The following is a 15,896-nucleotide window of genomic DNA, read 5'->3' on the forward strand; positions in this document are numbered from 1 at the left end:
CGGATCTCATATTGAGTCAAACAGAACTAAACCCTAAACTAGCCAGTAGCCGTGACGGTCTAACAGCCAAATGGTAAAAAATGGGTGCAATGCAGTTGGATATTAGAATATTGATATAAGCTATCCCTATTACCAAGTTAAGGAGTCTCATAGAAAATTTAGTTTTCATAGAGTGGCCCAAAGTCGGCACTTGCTGAAATTTGGTGAAAACAATTACAAACAGCAGAGCGGATGACTTTATCCCGAAGCCTGGTGCTGGGTACTTTCATTGCTCAAATTGTTGCCTTGATAGAAAGAACCCCCAAATAAAGGGAATTGGTTGTCCTTTGGTTTTATTACGCTATCAGAGTACGAGCAATCGGACCCAGCGGCAATGAAAGAGGAAGAAACATGGACAGCATCAAAGTTATGCCTCATCAAACTCAGCAGGTCTGATTCAAGTTTTGATGGAAGTCCAGCAAAATCTAGAGGCATCTTTACTCCTGTCCCTCTAAAAGCCCTGGATCAGGATTTTCATTCTCCTCTTGCAGAATTTTCTTTATCTTTATTTAGCTGAAAAAACCATAAAGCAAATGTTCTTACTGCAGACTTAGTCTAATATTTTAGAATTTTCCTCTGTTTTATGTAGATAAAGCATTCAGAAAGGGGGAGGACAATTAAGCTTAGGCCAAATCTAGTAAACAAACTTGGTCATGGGTGTCTAGGTATACGGACATGTACAGCTTTTGGGTGGTGCCCTAATGGAAGGACAGCCAGGTTGCTTTTGCTTAACGTTTTGAATGTGATGTTTTTACTCGTGATTAATTTCAGTTTCGAATAGAAATTGTACAAAATGTGTCGCTCGTGTCATGGTACAATATATTAATGGAAAGCGTTTACCAGCTTTCCAAGCGCCGTCCTCAGCTTGCTGTTAAGATTGAAACCTTTACGACATACGAGTTCTCCAGCACTTCGCAAAACAAAACAGTTGGTTAGATGTGATGTGGAAACATTCCGTCGTGTTTTCGTTTACCGAGTTCGTCGAGGAGTGTTGAGACACTGAAATAATGAAAAACTAAGTCAATAATATATAATGAGACATGTACGATTATTGAAAGTAAACAACTCTGACGCTACAGTGTATCGTTGCTGCACTTATAGCAATGTCAAGACATGAAGTGTATGAAAGTTCAGCTCTTGTTAAATAACGTAAAACCAGATGCAAAACTCTCAAAGAGCGCATTTGATTGGATCGCGTTGGCTTAATCCTCTCTGGAAAACAGGTTGTAGCTACATATGGTGACCCGTGGCTGTTTTTTTTAAGTAAATAGTCCGACTCCAATTGTGTATATAATAGTGTAATCTGCACGATAGACTCGGTGATCACATAAGCTCAGTTCTATGATTTGCTTCTTTCAGTATTTCGCGAAGGAAGGTAAATTCGTAAAGAAATTGCAATTTATTATTTTTACATCATCCCAGCGATTTTGTGTAATCAGTTTGACAAATCAGGTGAAGAGGATTTACTATCATTGTAAATTTTTGAGAATCAGTTTGCGCGAATAGTGAAAGACGATTTTCTGGGTGATTTAGAGAATCAGTTTGACCAACCAGGTAAAGAGATTTACTACCATTGTAGGTGATTTAAGAGAATCAGTTTGAGCCAATCTGGTAAAAGAGGATTACTAAATCATTCTAGGTGATTTAAGAGGGAATCCGTTTGACAACCAGGTAAAGGGGTTTACTTTGAGAATCAGTTTGACCAATCGAATTGAAGAGGTTACTAAATCTTGTGATGATTGAGAATCAGTTTGACCAACAGGTAAAGAGGATTTACTAAATCATTGTGATTTAGAGAATCAGTTTGACCAATCAGATGAAGAGGTTACTACACCGTTGTAGGTGATTTAGAGAAATCAGTTTGACCAATCAAGTGAAGATGATTTATTACACCATTGTAGGTGATTTAGAATCAGTTTGACCAATATGGGTGAAAGAGGATTTACTAAATCATTGTAGTGATTTAGAGAATCAGTTTGACCAATCAAGTGAAGATGTTATTACACCATTGTGGTGATTTAGAGAAATCATTTGACCAATCAGAAGTGAAGATGATTTATTACACCAGCAGGATGATTTAGAGAATCAGTTTATTGTCAATTGAAAGAGGATCTTCAAGCCTGCATACAACACATAGCGACTTCCGGGAATTCAACCCAGAAATCATTTTATTCTCCTAAAGTCAGAGGATGGTTATTGGAATTTTTACGTCTAAAGAAAGAGAGTACCAAATGTAGACTCGATAAATAAAGGGTTTCATATACTCATTTTTGTATTAGCTTCCAGTGAAATCAATTTGTTCTCTACAGATTAAGAGATGCATATATGACTTTTAGCTGAACCCCAGCCTAAACCACAGAATAATAATTATGAGAAGCCTCAGGGTACTTGCGTCCTCATAGCCGCCATTATTTATTCCAACCGGCATATTTAGGGTTTTCATTTTGTTTCATGCACTGCAATTACTGTGACGTCATTGCTTCGTAGTTGAAATTAAAAATATTTCAATATATAAGAAATTCGGTTCATTTTAGTGTTTGGAAATGGCCAAAACTTCTAACCTTGCTGGAATGATCCAGTCATTAATAGCGCGGCACAATAATGCTGCGAGGATAAAACATCAAGGTGGTTCCGACACAAATTGACTTTTCACCCAGCATGTACATATTCTGTACTTCCATTTCAGGAACTTTGTTATGCCACCAGGGGAACTCTGGTATAACAATTACGACAAAGTGCCAATTTATCTCAATTATTACCACAATGACCATAATTATAACTGACCTGTAATTCAGCCAGAGTATCTTCATCTTCTCGCGCTGGTGCGGAAAAAGACGACATTGTCGATCATTTGGATAAGTTCAATTGAACGACACACTTAATGATCAATGAATTAGACAGCATCCTCTCCGTCTGCACAACTAAAATGATGGAATGGATTTTTGCGATTAAAGTAGATACATGAAAAAATTTAGAAATGACACTCGGGTGTTTGTTGAACATTTCCGTATTCACGCACAGACGATTTTTCATCCCAGTAAAACTCGAACTTTTTAAGACAATGTCAAACAAGGCTAATTTATCTTATTAGAGGTCTTCACAAATAAGTAAAATAATAAGGCCAAAAATAAAGCAAAAACAGAGTTCCTTAAGTTAGTGCCATTTTTTATGAAAAATAAGTGTTAAAAGGAGAAGTAATGTATTTAGAATTAGTAACATTATTAGTTCTATTAGCAACAGTGTAGTATTGACTAGACATTGCAAAAATGTAAATTTAAGAACATAAGCAGTTTCAGGAAATGTTACATGACGTCGCTGTTTACTTCGATTAGGTTTTCAAACGCATATCCGTTTACGTTTTCTACGCCTTTCCAATAAACCAAAAAATAAATAAATAAATAAAATAAAATAAATTAAACAAATTAAATAAAAGCAACACGTAAATGGCAGCGGGCTGTGACAACAAATTATTAATCTCGATTTCTAACACATAGTTACCTGGTTCGTGTTCTTCGACAGGTTCAAATCGTAAACTAGGCGTACTATGTAAGCTGATGCTGTCTTGTTCTTTTTTTCTTCAGCTGTTTCTTGAGGCATTTCCTCCTCTGTTTCATTCAAACCTTTTGACGATTGCTGACCATCTTGTTCGTCCTCGTCAAAAATAATGCGGAAAAATTTTCACTTATTGCTCAAAGATACAAGCTGTTTGTCCATACAGTTAAAAATTCACTGTGAGCTATATTGTAATAGCGAACATTTTGCTTCATGAGCTTTTTGGTTCAAATGAGCTTTTTTAATATCACGAGCTTTGCTTTGAAATATTTTCCAATCTATAATCTATGGAACAATTGAAGCAACATTTTCCTTAAAGAATTCAAAACTTTTTATTTACCTGCCAGATATTTGGGCACACGATATCATCCTCCAGGTCAACAGGTAACATTATCTACAATATACGTCAATTTTAAAGGTAATAAATGCATAAAACAAACAGAATAGTTATGAAAATTTGTCTGAAATTTTACAGAAATTTTAAAGAAACGATTCAATACTTATTATCAGATAAATTTTTCTCAAAGCAATTTCACAAAATTCGATTTAATAATCGCGAAACATTTGGAATAAAACAATAACTTGCCATAATTTGAAATTACAACCAAGAATGACGTGTGGTGCTTCGCAGAAACATTTGTAATTTTTAACCTTGAAGTTTGGCTCTTTCAATCCCTTGAAATCATCAGGGCTAGCTCTATCAGGGCGCTCGCCTCAATATAATCGAATTTCGGTATGACTTATCTTGAGTGGTGATGACGGAGGAGTGACATCAGGTAATGGAGTGGATCACCATTTCACAGTTCGTGAGGTACGGTTGAGGTTCAAATATCGTTTTACATTGATATGTCTTTTCCCAGACGTCTTCGGAGAACGTGTTGCCAATGGATATGGCAATTTTAAAACAATTGGTACCAGACCTCGCTAACTGCTCGTTATTAAAAGACATGTATTGAGATGAACAGCAAAGCAGGACATCACCAATTAACGAGCAAAGCAGGACATATTGAATGAACGAGAAAGGCAGGACATGTATTGAATGAACGAACAAAACGGGACAATCACTTGGTGATTTGGTTCTGACCTGAGCAATCACCAGAGGCATATAAGCACAAACACGTTGCGTATTTAAACGCTTGTTTTGACACACACCACTCTAGATAGCCATACATATCATCAAAGAAAATTTCAGCAAAATATAAAATACTGGTAGCATAGATGATAGCAGTTGAGCGTGATCAAGTTGTTGTCATCCCATTCTGATTTCTATAAGAAACATCACAAATTTCAAAACAACCTCAGCTGATGTATCTCATTTTATAACGAGAAATACAACACCTTATACACGGACTTTATTCTATGTAAAGGAAACGACCTTCCCGTAGTTTAAACTACTCCCTCCGGTTTTAAAAGTAGCATTCTTGAGGTGGTAACTTTTCTGAAACAGTGTTTCAAAACTCCATACTGGTACAAATCGTTTTACACAAAATGAGAATCGGTGTATGAATAGGTGCGAGATAAGAATGATGAAGGAGTGAGACTCTAGAATGAAAGTGGATAAAAAGGTGAATAAGAAATAGAGGAAGATATGAGGGATCGGTGAACTAAAATACATGGAACGCTACATGAAACGGTATAGTGAAGCCAAATCTACATCCAGACACACGCGTGTTTGGTGTTTTGAGTTCTCTCGCGCAGTGAAAATTGATTGAACTACACCCGCGTGTCTGGGTGTAAGTTGGCTTCAAAAATTACTACGGTTTTCTATACAGGTAGCGTTCCATGTATTTTAGTTCAATGGAGTGAATCTACAATTGAAATGGATGAGTGATTGAGGAATGAAAGGTGGTTGGAGCATGAACACGAAATGGTGTATTCCATGTGGAACTGGATAGTCGTGTATGTAAGTTGACTTTTGCGATATAATGTGTGTTTATGGCAATCATAGACAATAAGACAAAGGAAATAACGACATGTACTATAAATTACGCGTTTGAAACGTGGTCGATTTCGGGAGAATAATGTATGGACCGGAAAAATGTTTTCTCAGCGAATCAAAGCGCGCCATTTAGCCGGAAGTGACGCTTGCCATAATAAGAGCAAAATAATGACAGTTTTCAACCTCCTGCCACTCTATCTGTCTGTCACGGTAGTTTCATGTTGTGAAAATTCAGAGAATAACTTTTGCTGGCTTATCCACGCCACCAATGTTGGAGAACCCGTATGTTGTTTCATGATTTCAAACATCGCAGTTAGGCCTCTAGTTGATGGATGGAAAATAGCTCACCATTCAAATTAGCCACCAAATTACATGCTAATCCTATGCGAGTGCAAGCAAGCTCAATGTTCCACCATGTATTTCTGACATCTAAGAACATCGGTTGATGATACACGAAAGTTCAAAGGACTGGAAACCAGCGCTGCACGGTCTGTCCTCGCTCTGATATCCCAGCATTCTCTACTCCGTAGTCTTTAAATATCTGTTTATATAAGAAAGAAAACAGACGCCATTGAAAATGCTACACGAAAAGCGATTGAAATGGTAATTGGATTTTGATTTGATCCAAAGTGGTGGTTGGCTTTGATGTGATTTTTCTGCCAAATTTCAAATAAGTTCAAAGGTGAAAGAAAGTAGATTTGCGGTGTCGTACTACAGGATTTTTCGGAAAAGAAATTTGGCGCAATTTCGTATCCAGTCTTATTGCTTCCATACTCGTCAGGAAACTTGCGTTGCATGCGAATTCGAGACCTTGACAGCATCTTAAGGGGAAAGAGTCGATGGTCGCGGAGAAATATTTCCTCAAAATCGTGGCTGAAAGAGAGAATGGGGATGTAGAATTTATACGCATGAAGTAATCTTGTAGGATGATAGTCCTGTCAAAGCTTTGATTTACAAAACTGACGTTGAAACAGTAGAGAAACAGGGCTAGAAAAGTTTAAAACTTTGCCTTTTGACACATGTTGCATCAACTAAAAACTGTTTCATACATTTATTTCATTTCTCCATTAACTCTCGATTTTAATTATCATTCATGAATCATCGAAGATAATCCATCGACTTTATGGTAAATAAAAGTTTACCTTGAAAACTTATACGAATATGGCTGAATTACCATGGAAAGAACGAACACATAAATTCTTGTTGCAAAATAAACAAGGATTCTCAATCACATCAAACACATTTACTTAAGCGATATTCAAATTCAATTTGAATTTAATTCAATATTTTACAGATGTCTAAGTCGTTCATGCTTGGAAACGGATTCACCATCATTTCTTCAAACATATGCAATCATTTTTATTTTGAAATTTTAAAATTTGCACCGATACAAGAACCTCACCCAAGAGAACAACAGACAGGTCGGCGGTAAGATTAGAAGAAAAATCTCCTTCCTTAAACTACCAAACCTGTTGTTGTTGAAAAGCGAGATTCCTGATTCCTTCATCATGATCGGACGCAGCCAAATGAAAAGAGCAGGGAAAACTTGTTTTTTAACCAGATTTGATGTTTGCGGCTTGCGAATGAAGACCATTTGTGTGACATCGGTACGACCACTTATCTCGAATTGGCGGTAAAATATGAAAAATCAGTTTGTTGAAGTTCAAACAAATCGTAGACTGAAAATTGCAGTCCTTGTTGCCAAGTTCATAAAAGATATTGAAGAAAAATTTTAATCAAATCCCTTCCAATTATAAGAGACAAGACAGGCGATTCCAGTCGAAAGACGTCCTTTGTAAGAACTGTGTAGGTATAACTTGGAAAGAATCTACAAAGTCTGCCACAAATTTTGTTTATTTGAGAAAAGGTTACTGGCTGCAAGAAAATTTACATTTTCGGCAGAATTGACTCCTGCATAAACTTACCTGTTTTTCTTCATTGTTATGTGTTCGAAGAGGTCGGAGAAAATCCTTTTAAGAAATCGGAGATTGTAGCCATTCCCCACTTTTCAAGAACTTCATGGATAATTGTCGCAAAGAAGAACACTTAACTTCTTTATTAGAGTTACAACCACATTAAATGACACATAGATTATCTAAGATGGAGAAATACTATAGTTGGTAGAACATTGGAGATGAGGCATTAGATTATATTGTTTTTATACTTGAGATATGAAAGAAACTGAACTGTGTTTTAAAATATCATCATAGTTCTGATTGATCTGATAGTGTAGTTCATAGAACATTGAAGACAATGATTATCTTGTTACTATACCTGGAGTACATCATAACAACGTGATGTTATTAACCATAATATCAAGATACAGTCTTAGTCAATTAATAATTGCTAACACTTGTTATAATGATCTAGCAGCCCATATTCCGTAGCTGCTGAATACAGGCAAATATTGTAATAAAGCAATCTCTACGATCTTCTGCAGACTAAACATACGTATCATTTGTAGGATTGGAAAGCTGAACTTCGAGACTTGACGTAAACCTTCCACGAAATCGACTTAGGAGAAAAACAGAAACATTTTGAGATTTGGATACAGGAGATGCTGATAGGATTTTAGAACTGGGGATTTGCATGCTGGGGTTGGGACACTGGGGATTTGGGATACTTGGGATTTGGATACTTGGGTTTGGTATTTGGGAACAGGAATTTGGATACTAGGGGGTGGGTGCCAGGATAAACAATGGTCAGTGAATTATGGTCAAGTTAGATGTATAAAAATCTTATGTAGAACACGTTTAATGTATACATTTGCAAAACCTACCGATAGCACATCACCATCAGTTTCACTGATCCGTAGAAACTCGACATGGTAAACACAATGAAGAAGTTGAGATGAGAATATTCTGCTGAGGAACATATGCAAAAGAGACAGTGCAGGAGTTCTTCAAAATTTATTTTGTGGCATATTCAAGGTTCTCTGGTTCACTTAAGCCTGAGATGACTACCGCTTCAGGATATCAAACGATCAGTCAACAACCAGCAATAACAGTCCTTCTCAGGACTCTGCTAACACGGATAATGAACATGTCTACATAGAATCATCCATCAACATTTCCTTGCTGTTACAAGAGCCCAACTCTACCTTGAAGACAATTTTTAAAGATTTCTGGCTTGGGGAAGAAGCAAAAGAACGCTGAATGGGAGAATTGAATATTTAGTTTTGCTTGACTGATTTGGTTTTAAAAGCTATTTTTAATTTGAAAAAGAAATTAGTTGGTCACAGCGGAATGTAGCAAGCCATATATGAATATTCACCTCTCCCTGCATTAAAGTTCTAGCTTCCGCTAGGGTGGGAGATAGGTCACAAAGACAATCCCCACCATTCATTGACGTTACCAGTCAGCTGCAGCGTACTTTGTGCAGCAGTCTCCCAAATGGCTTCCTGTGAGCCAGCCGCTTTCGAGTCAGCGGCAACGGGCATCCGACCTTCATAGAAATACAAACAAAGAAAAAGCACCCAACGTTAGTATTTGACATTTACGAGCGTCACAACAATGTTATAAGCAACCTGAGGTTATATCGCAGGTGTCTTGTTGTTTTGCGATGGAGATGCTGTGGGTGAATTAGTAACACCGCTGGACGCCGTGTGTGAAGGTATCGCGTTTTCACACCAGCGAGTACCGATAAGTTAGAACCAATTCAGAGTTGGGAAATGCATTTCGAATTATCTAGAATAGAAAACAATGACTTTAGAAAAGTAAAATATGCGCCGGAAACGGAACAGGCATTTGAAACGCAGTGTTCAACAAGACGAACATAAACGTTAAATACATACGTAGAAAATATCTTCAAATAAAAAATGTCTTGAAAAACTTCATTTTCTTATATATATTTATTACAAAGTACATTTATGATACGATTCTCTGATGAAGGGTATATGAAATACAGTCAACAAAGCACTTGGAAAAATGAAGAAGAGTAAGGAGAACTGTACCAATATCATGAAGATAAGACCTGAACCAGACCTAATTTTCCTTTGATGAAAAAACAATCGATCATATTTTACACCAGTCGTAGACACCAACCATAATATATAGCAAGATGATTCTCTCTCTACCTCAGGCATGGGCTTCCCGATGTAATTACCATCAGACGGCGATGAGTAAGAATTATCTTGATCGTCTCCATCATTCTTCGTTTTCTGTTTTCGCCAAGATATGCATTGCCACTAGTCCTTGATGATTAAAGTGAACCTGGATGGAGGCTTGTGCAGAAAGCATTTCTTTCCAACTTCTGATGTGAAAAGAGTTATTAGGATATCGAAAATATGAACTTAATGGTAAAGAATCTCCATTCATATTCCCTAACATCATTATAACTAGCTGTAATCATTGAAAACTTTTAGAAAAGATTATTTCACATTCACATGCATTCCTGATATATCCATATATGTACTGGCTCCGGGCGAGTAATTCAAGGTAAACAGACATCTGTTTTATTGTATACATATGAAATTATAATCAAACTAAGACTATAACACGCAAAAGAACATGACGTGTATGCTTAACTACGTAAATATATTCATAAATTTCAAGCGATAGCGTTAACATATTTTGAATACATATTGCTCATGAGAGGACAGAGTGATGAAAGGTATGCAGAGACATTAATGTCGTTGGCTGCATACCAAATATACGAAAGAACACATTTTTGTATGTTTATCAACTTACAGGCATGCTGAATATGCAAGATATTCTTGTTACTGTGGATTCCATCAAGACAAAATAAAGCAACAGAAGAATCGTCGTTGTCTTGTAGATTGAAGCTGAACGCGGCAAGAAACGGACTCCATGCAACCTTAAACACACAAAACAAAATGGTTAACAATAGGGGACTGGAGCGGGTTGTAGAAGCAGATTTGGCTTAAGTAGTGGATTATGCATAAAATTCAAGTCAAATTTTCACTGCTCAGTTAATATATTCAGATTATCAAACAATTTACAATTCAGTATCGCAAACGTCATTAAATGAAATCTAAGTCTTTTTCTTTAACAAGATTAATTGAATGTCATCATCTTTGAAATCTAAACTTCCATTGAATTTTCTCCATATACAGTTAACATCACAATCTCATGCTTCGTAAATCGATGATTAAATATACCACATAGATTATCCTCCAGACTCCAGCCCCGTACCTTGAACATTGTCTTCCAAAATTGACCAATATGTGTCGCAGTGGCAGGAAATCCGTCTGAATATGACTAATCTTCCATTTGTTTTTGCGTTTTCCGCATCTACTCCATTTCTAGAATACAACATACGTCGATGTTTCTCCATTTAGAATCTGTCAAGATGTATTGTAATCAACATTCGTCATGTGAGAATCAGTCAAAAACCTGTCCTAAATTATTATTTGGTTAATGAAAGCTTTTTCCATGTTCATAGGTTAACCTTGTGATCCATTCTGCCTTGTCTAGTGTATCATCTGCATCTGTAAGAGTTGAGACTTTGTTGCTGTCTCATGTGAGACCTTCAGATTGAGCAATTCCATTTTCTTTTGAGGAATTCTTGTTGAATCTTAGCATAACTAGTTTGAATCACCAGGGCTACAAGATAAGCAGGGCTGATTTCCATTAATTATAATTGGATTCCTTTTCATCTGTGTTCTCTTCTGTTTAAGCGTCTCGATTCCATCAGCATTATCGATGGCTTCTGTACCACCCCAATTGGCTCCCATAGTTCAAAGTATAAATACATACGCGGCCATGTCCACTTTTCCTACCTGAATCAACAGCTTCCCTGAATTCTTTCGAACCATTTTTAATTTGGATGTCAACACTGATTTGGAAAGTTCTTCGTTTGGGGTAATCTTTCTCATCAGGGCATTTTCCGACGAAGGATACTGCTCAATGAAAGGTTTAAAATGTCATCATACTTGATCGATTCCCAATCGACATTCTCCATAGCGTTGGATGTTTTATATTCTAATGTTACTTTTAGTAAGAGTTCGACCTCATCATCACTCCAAATAAAGGAGTCCTCTTGCATTAACGATTTAACCTTGATTTACATTACCAGACAAGGAAAAAAGACAACCAACCGATGCTAAACCTGATAGAAACAATTGTCGAACAACTGTTATGATAAAAGTGCGTGTGGATAAGAAAATCATGGGTACTAGATAAATGGGGATACAAAGTATTGACGATGGAATTTTGATGGCAACAAAAGTTGCGGATACGAAAATATCCGTATACGTAAGACGTTCTAATGACGACCGTGGGCAGGCTGACCAGGAGAAATGGGACGAATGTGTAGTGAGTATTTTGTAATGTGTAGTGAGTATTTTGAAATGTGTAGTGAGTATTTTGAAATGTGTAGCGAGTATTTTGAAATGTGTAGTGAGTATTTTGAAATGTGTAGTATAATTTTGGTTGATGTTTTCTTATTGTTTGTTATGTATTTTAAATTATTTTTCTGGTGACCCGTACCGGCCACCGTAATTGTGACTAATCTTGCAGACTATGGAAGAAAGCGTGCGTCATTATTGTACTTTTCAATTCCGGTTGTCAGAAATTTTGCTTTAAAATGCTAGAACGAAATGCGCAAAACGTGACTACAAAGATTTGCATTAGGCCATTTGAACCGTGAGGTTTTTATCATTGACGCTGGGGGACTGTTGCACAGAAATGATTTTATTTGGGAGGCAAAACATTCCCGAAATAGCAGTTACTTATATTATGCAATGATTGATATCACTGACATGGAAGGGGGGGGGGGAGGAGTTGAATCCCCTTGCCGGAGGAGTTTTTAATGTAAGAATGTCTCCCATGGTTTGTTTACTGTTGAAAGTTGGCAAGTTTCTGCTCTCTTTGCTGTTCTTGTTGTTTCGAGGTAAACGAACGCTTGTATATGATAAGATAATCTCTTCAAATTCCTGATGTTGTGGTTATAATACGAATCTTCCATATGGTTCTTCAATATAAATACTTTTACTCCTTACGTAAAGCCTGGCCTTTGGACTTTTGATCAACTCATGTCTTCAGAGTCTAGTAAAAGGCGTTACTATCTTCACAACTCTGTGTGAGACTAAAAAAATTTCTGGATGCCTTTTTGCTTCACAAGATTTGTGTTCTCCAAAAACATTAAGGCGTACACGGACTTTTGATAAATGGTAGCTTTGGCGCAATTGTAGTCTTCAGCGGTAAAGGCCAAGCTTTCCACTAAGGTTTTGAGTTTGGCTGATAGAAACCACTCATAAATACTCTCTCGAAATTATTCACGTGAAGGGAGGAGTTTGCGCCGTAAATTGAGTGATCTCCATGTTAGCTAATATTGCCTTCATGTTAGAATCATCGACATGTTCGGCACTATTTTGAGCAGAGAGATGCATTCTTTACAGGTAATCACCAAGATGACGCTCAATCACTTCTTCAACGCCCTTTTCTATAACGCTACAATCTTTGACGTTTCCACAACAATGCAAGAAAATACAACAAGAATTTTTTCTCTTTGTATTTATTACTAATTTACTACTATATCCAATTATTTCTTACTATCATATAACAAAACACGATTTCCCTCAGCCATAATGCAAGATTTTTGCTGCTAACTAGATGGTTATATTAACAATTACAATAAATTCTCATTCGTTGAATCATTAAACAACCAGCAATGGTACAGACACCTTTGCTACTGAACCAGAACTTCTTCCTGTCACAGACACTACGACTGTAACAGTCATACCTGGAGTGGCTTTCAATTTTCCTCCTTTTGATATAATCCACAGTTTCTGCTCGCAGCATATTCAATGGCGGTGGAAATATTCTTCGTGCCCTAAATTCCGTCGTACATGCTTTATATGTCATCAATGGCAAACATGCATGGCTAACACTTCTTCGAAAGCAGATTAACCAATTTTTCTCCTTAAATCAACAAGAAAGCTTCTTCCTGACGTCATTACACTTCTTTTAAACGCCTTTCCTAAGTAAAAAAATAAACATAGAGGCCTCAATAAAGCTCATAAGAATTTTGACATTAAAAAACACAAACAAACCAATGTACTATTAAATAAATTATAAATGGGAAAAAGTATATTTTATTAAGAGTCGTGTTGAAAGAGGATAAACTATATATATAGAGTGCTTGAAAAAGAGTATAATATTCTTGAATCCCATTCTAACTTTTTTCGTTCGTTCGTTTTATTTTATAGATTTTTGAAGACGGGGGAAACAAGAAGTTTGGAAGTAATAATGCTTGATTAAGCAATAAAATCATACAGCAACAACCTGTTAACTCAAGTGAGGAAAATTCGAACCACGTTATGATAGTGCTAAAATATTGTAGGTATGTTAGGAAACTCAATAACAGAGGTATTTTTATTACCTTGTATCCTGCAGTTTTTTTATCGTATACATTGCCTCGCCGATTGCCTTGCGAGCAAAACGATAACTTCTTTTGGAAACGGCCGTCTTAGCTGTCTAAGTTCAAAAATTTTCTTAACTTATCTTGATTGTGTTGAACTCGTCTAATCAATTGAGCATTGGCCAAGGCCCTCTCAAATTCCTCCATAGCTTTCGTAAAATGATTCTATCTATTTCAACCGAGAGAGTAGTGACGCATACTAAAGTTTTCATCAGATTTCAACATTTTACTGCCCGACACGCCAGCAATCAAATATGCAATAGACGCTGTTGCATAACGTAATTCAGCAACAAACCATAGCCAACAACATTGTGGGCTCATCCTTGGCATAACCCCAGCCCGTTTATGACATAAATTTTAGTTAGTCAACGAGAACGAGTACAAAAACAGGAACAGATATGTAGCAGCAAAAAAACTCCCTGGTTTAAAATACTGTTTTTGTATAGAGATAAAGTTTTAATGAGGCAATCATGTATAGAGATAAAGTTTTAATGAGGCAATCATGTATAGAGATAAAGTTTTAATAAGGAAATCATCTATAGAGATAAAGTTTTAATGAGGCAATCATGTATAGAGATAAAGTTTTAATGAGGAAATCATCTATGACAATTTCGTGAAAATGCAACAAAACAAAAAATGTACATTTCAGTGAATAAATAACCATCACGCACATTAAATCACTTGAAATCATCAGTTGGATTTGATTTAAGAAAAAAACAAAACAAAATTTTTAAACATGAATGGTTCGCAATGCAAATGCGCACAAATTCATTTTGAAAAAGATAAATATTACATCAAATGATTTCCATGGTTTCAAATGCAGAGTTTCATAGTTTCTCCGTCACAAGCCTTATCATTTACCTTTGCAATACTAGCACACATAAGATTAAATACAAAACCTTTCCTAGTTTGTCAATGATATCAAAGCTCTGACTACGTCACCGCCATTACTTCTCAGACTCCATTCTGCTTCTGATTTAGAGATCTCCATTTCTTTCATCTACAAATAAGTCATTCGGGTTTATTCAAGATTATTTAATAGCATGTACTTGATTTACAAAATTACTTACGATCAAAACAACATCCTCTTTTTTTATAGAAACCTTTGCCAGTTCTTTCTCTCTAAAGATTACAAAAATGAGCTTCAGATCAGGGATGGATTAATTGGAAGGGGAGAGGAATAGACAAGTCAGGCCCAGGCAAGTTAAGTGACTGAAGTCTGTTTAAAAGTTTCTGTAACTTCAACTTTTAAGTTAAACCATTTCATGAAAATAAAAGGTAGTAAAAATCTATCATCGTACTAACACTTCTAATATTGACTGGACTTATTTCTTTGTCTTCTTCGTAATCAGTTACTCTCTCTAGATCGGCACTGGCTTTGCTGTCAAAAGTTTTACTCAAAGGATTATTATTAGCCACTTCTTCGGCTGCGGCAGTCATATTGAAAATAGAATGTCTGAAAAGGACTGGAACTAGTTTACTTGTTAATTTTCTATTTCACTCTTTTCAGACCAGTTCATTGTTTCAGACATTTCTTGATTCTTCATCTTTTTTTTCCAGATTGATTGAGGAATTATGATTAAGATGAGTTTGACTTTATTAAGCTCTGCATTTATTTTTAGTAAAACTATTAAATGAAACGAAGCAAAATCTCCTGTAGCAGAAAGATGCTAAGTATATCCATTTTATTCATTTATGGTATGAAAACTTTTTCGGAGCAGAAACAAATGAAAGATGTCATTCACTTTGAGGAGCTACCACCGCCACAAGACAAACTAAATAATTCATATTATTCGATTGCACAATATTTCTAATATGCCTAAAATTGCGTGTTGTTGTTTGTTGTCGTTGTCGCTTCGTCAAAATTTAGTTTTAGCTGTAAAAACAGAACGAGTCTTTTTATTGTGTAAAACACAGAAGTTTGCGAAGCAGCTACGGCTCTATTTGTCAATAATGATATCAACAAATCGGTAATACTGATTTT

The 15,896-nt window shown here is 36.1% G+C and overlaps 1 protein-coding gene and 1 long non-coding RNA gene across 2 annotated transcripts; both read right to left on the minus strand.

Annotated features, from left to right (window-relative positions):
* Positions 1–12,999: 12,999 nt before the first annotated feature.
* On the minus strand, positions 13,000–14,048 carry LOC124446867. The gene is made up of 2 exons (XR_006948550.1): positions 13,874–14,048; positions 13,000–13,471 (listed from the first exon to the last, which is right to left on the minus strand). It is a non-coding gene; the product is annotated as an uncharacterized LOC124446867 (long non-coding RNA).
* Positions 14,049–14,481: 433 nt separating this feature from the next.
* LOC124446858 (huntingtin-interacting protein K-like) lies at positions 14,482–15,362 on the minus strand. Its single transcript, XM_046997744.1, has 4 exons — positions 15,214–15,362; positions 15,153–15,157; positions 14,983–15,054; positions 14,482–14,912 (listed from the first exon to the last, which is right to left on the minus strand). Exons 1-4 carry the CDS (start codon positions 15,350–15,352, stop codon positions 14,817–14,819), a joined length of 312 nt encoding a protein of 103 aa, XP_046853700.1. The 5' UTR covers positions 15,353–15,362; the 3' UTR covers positions 14,482–14,816.
* Between the last annotated feature and the right edge of the window lie 534 nt (positions 15,363–15,896).

Source organism: Xenia sp. Carnegie-2017, unplaced genomic scaffold (assembly GCF_021976095.1).
Source record: "Xenia sp. Carnegie-2017 unplaced genomic scaffold, XeniaSp_v1 HiC_scaffold_127, whole genome shotgun sequence".
NCBI lineage: Eukaryota > Metazoa > Cnidaria > Anthozoa > Malacalcyonacea > Xeniidae > Xenia > Xenia sp. Carnegie-2017.

What these genes read in the sequence shown, in the direction of transcription:
- LOC124446858 (XM_046997744.1), bottom strand. Translation starts at nt 15,352, where the DNA reads ATGACTGCCGCAGCCGAAGAAGTGGCTAATAATAATCCTTTGAGTAAA. An exon ending in AAGAGGATGTTGTTTTGATC is followed by an intron (nt 14,913 to 14,982) that starts GTAAGTAATTTT and finishes ACTTATTTGTAG; the next exon opens with ATGAAAGAAATGGAGATCTC.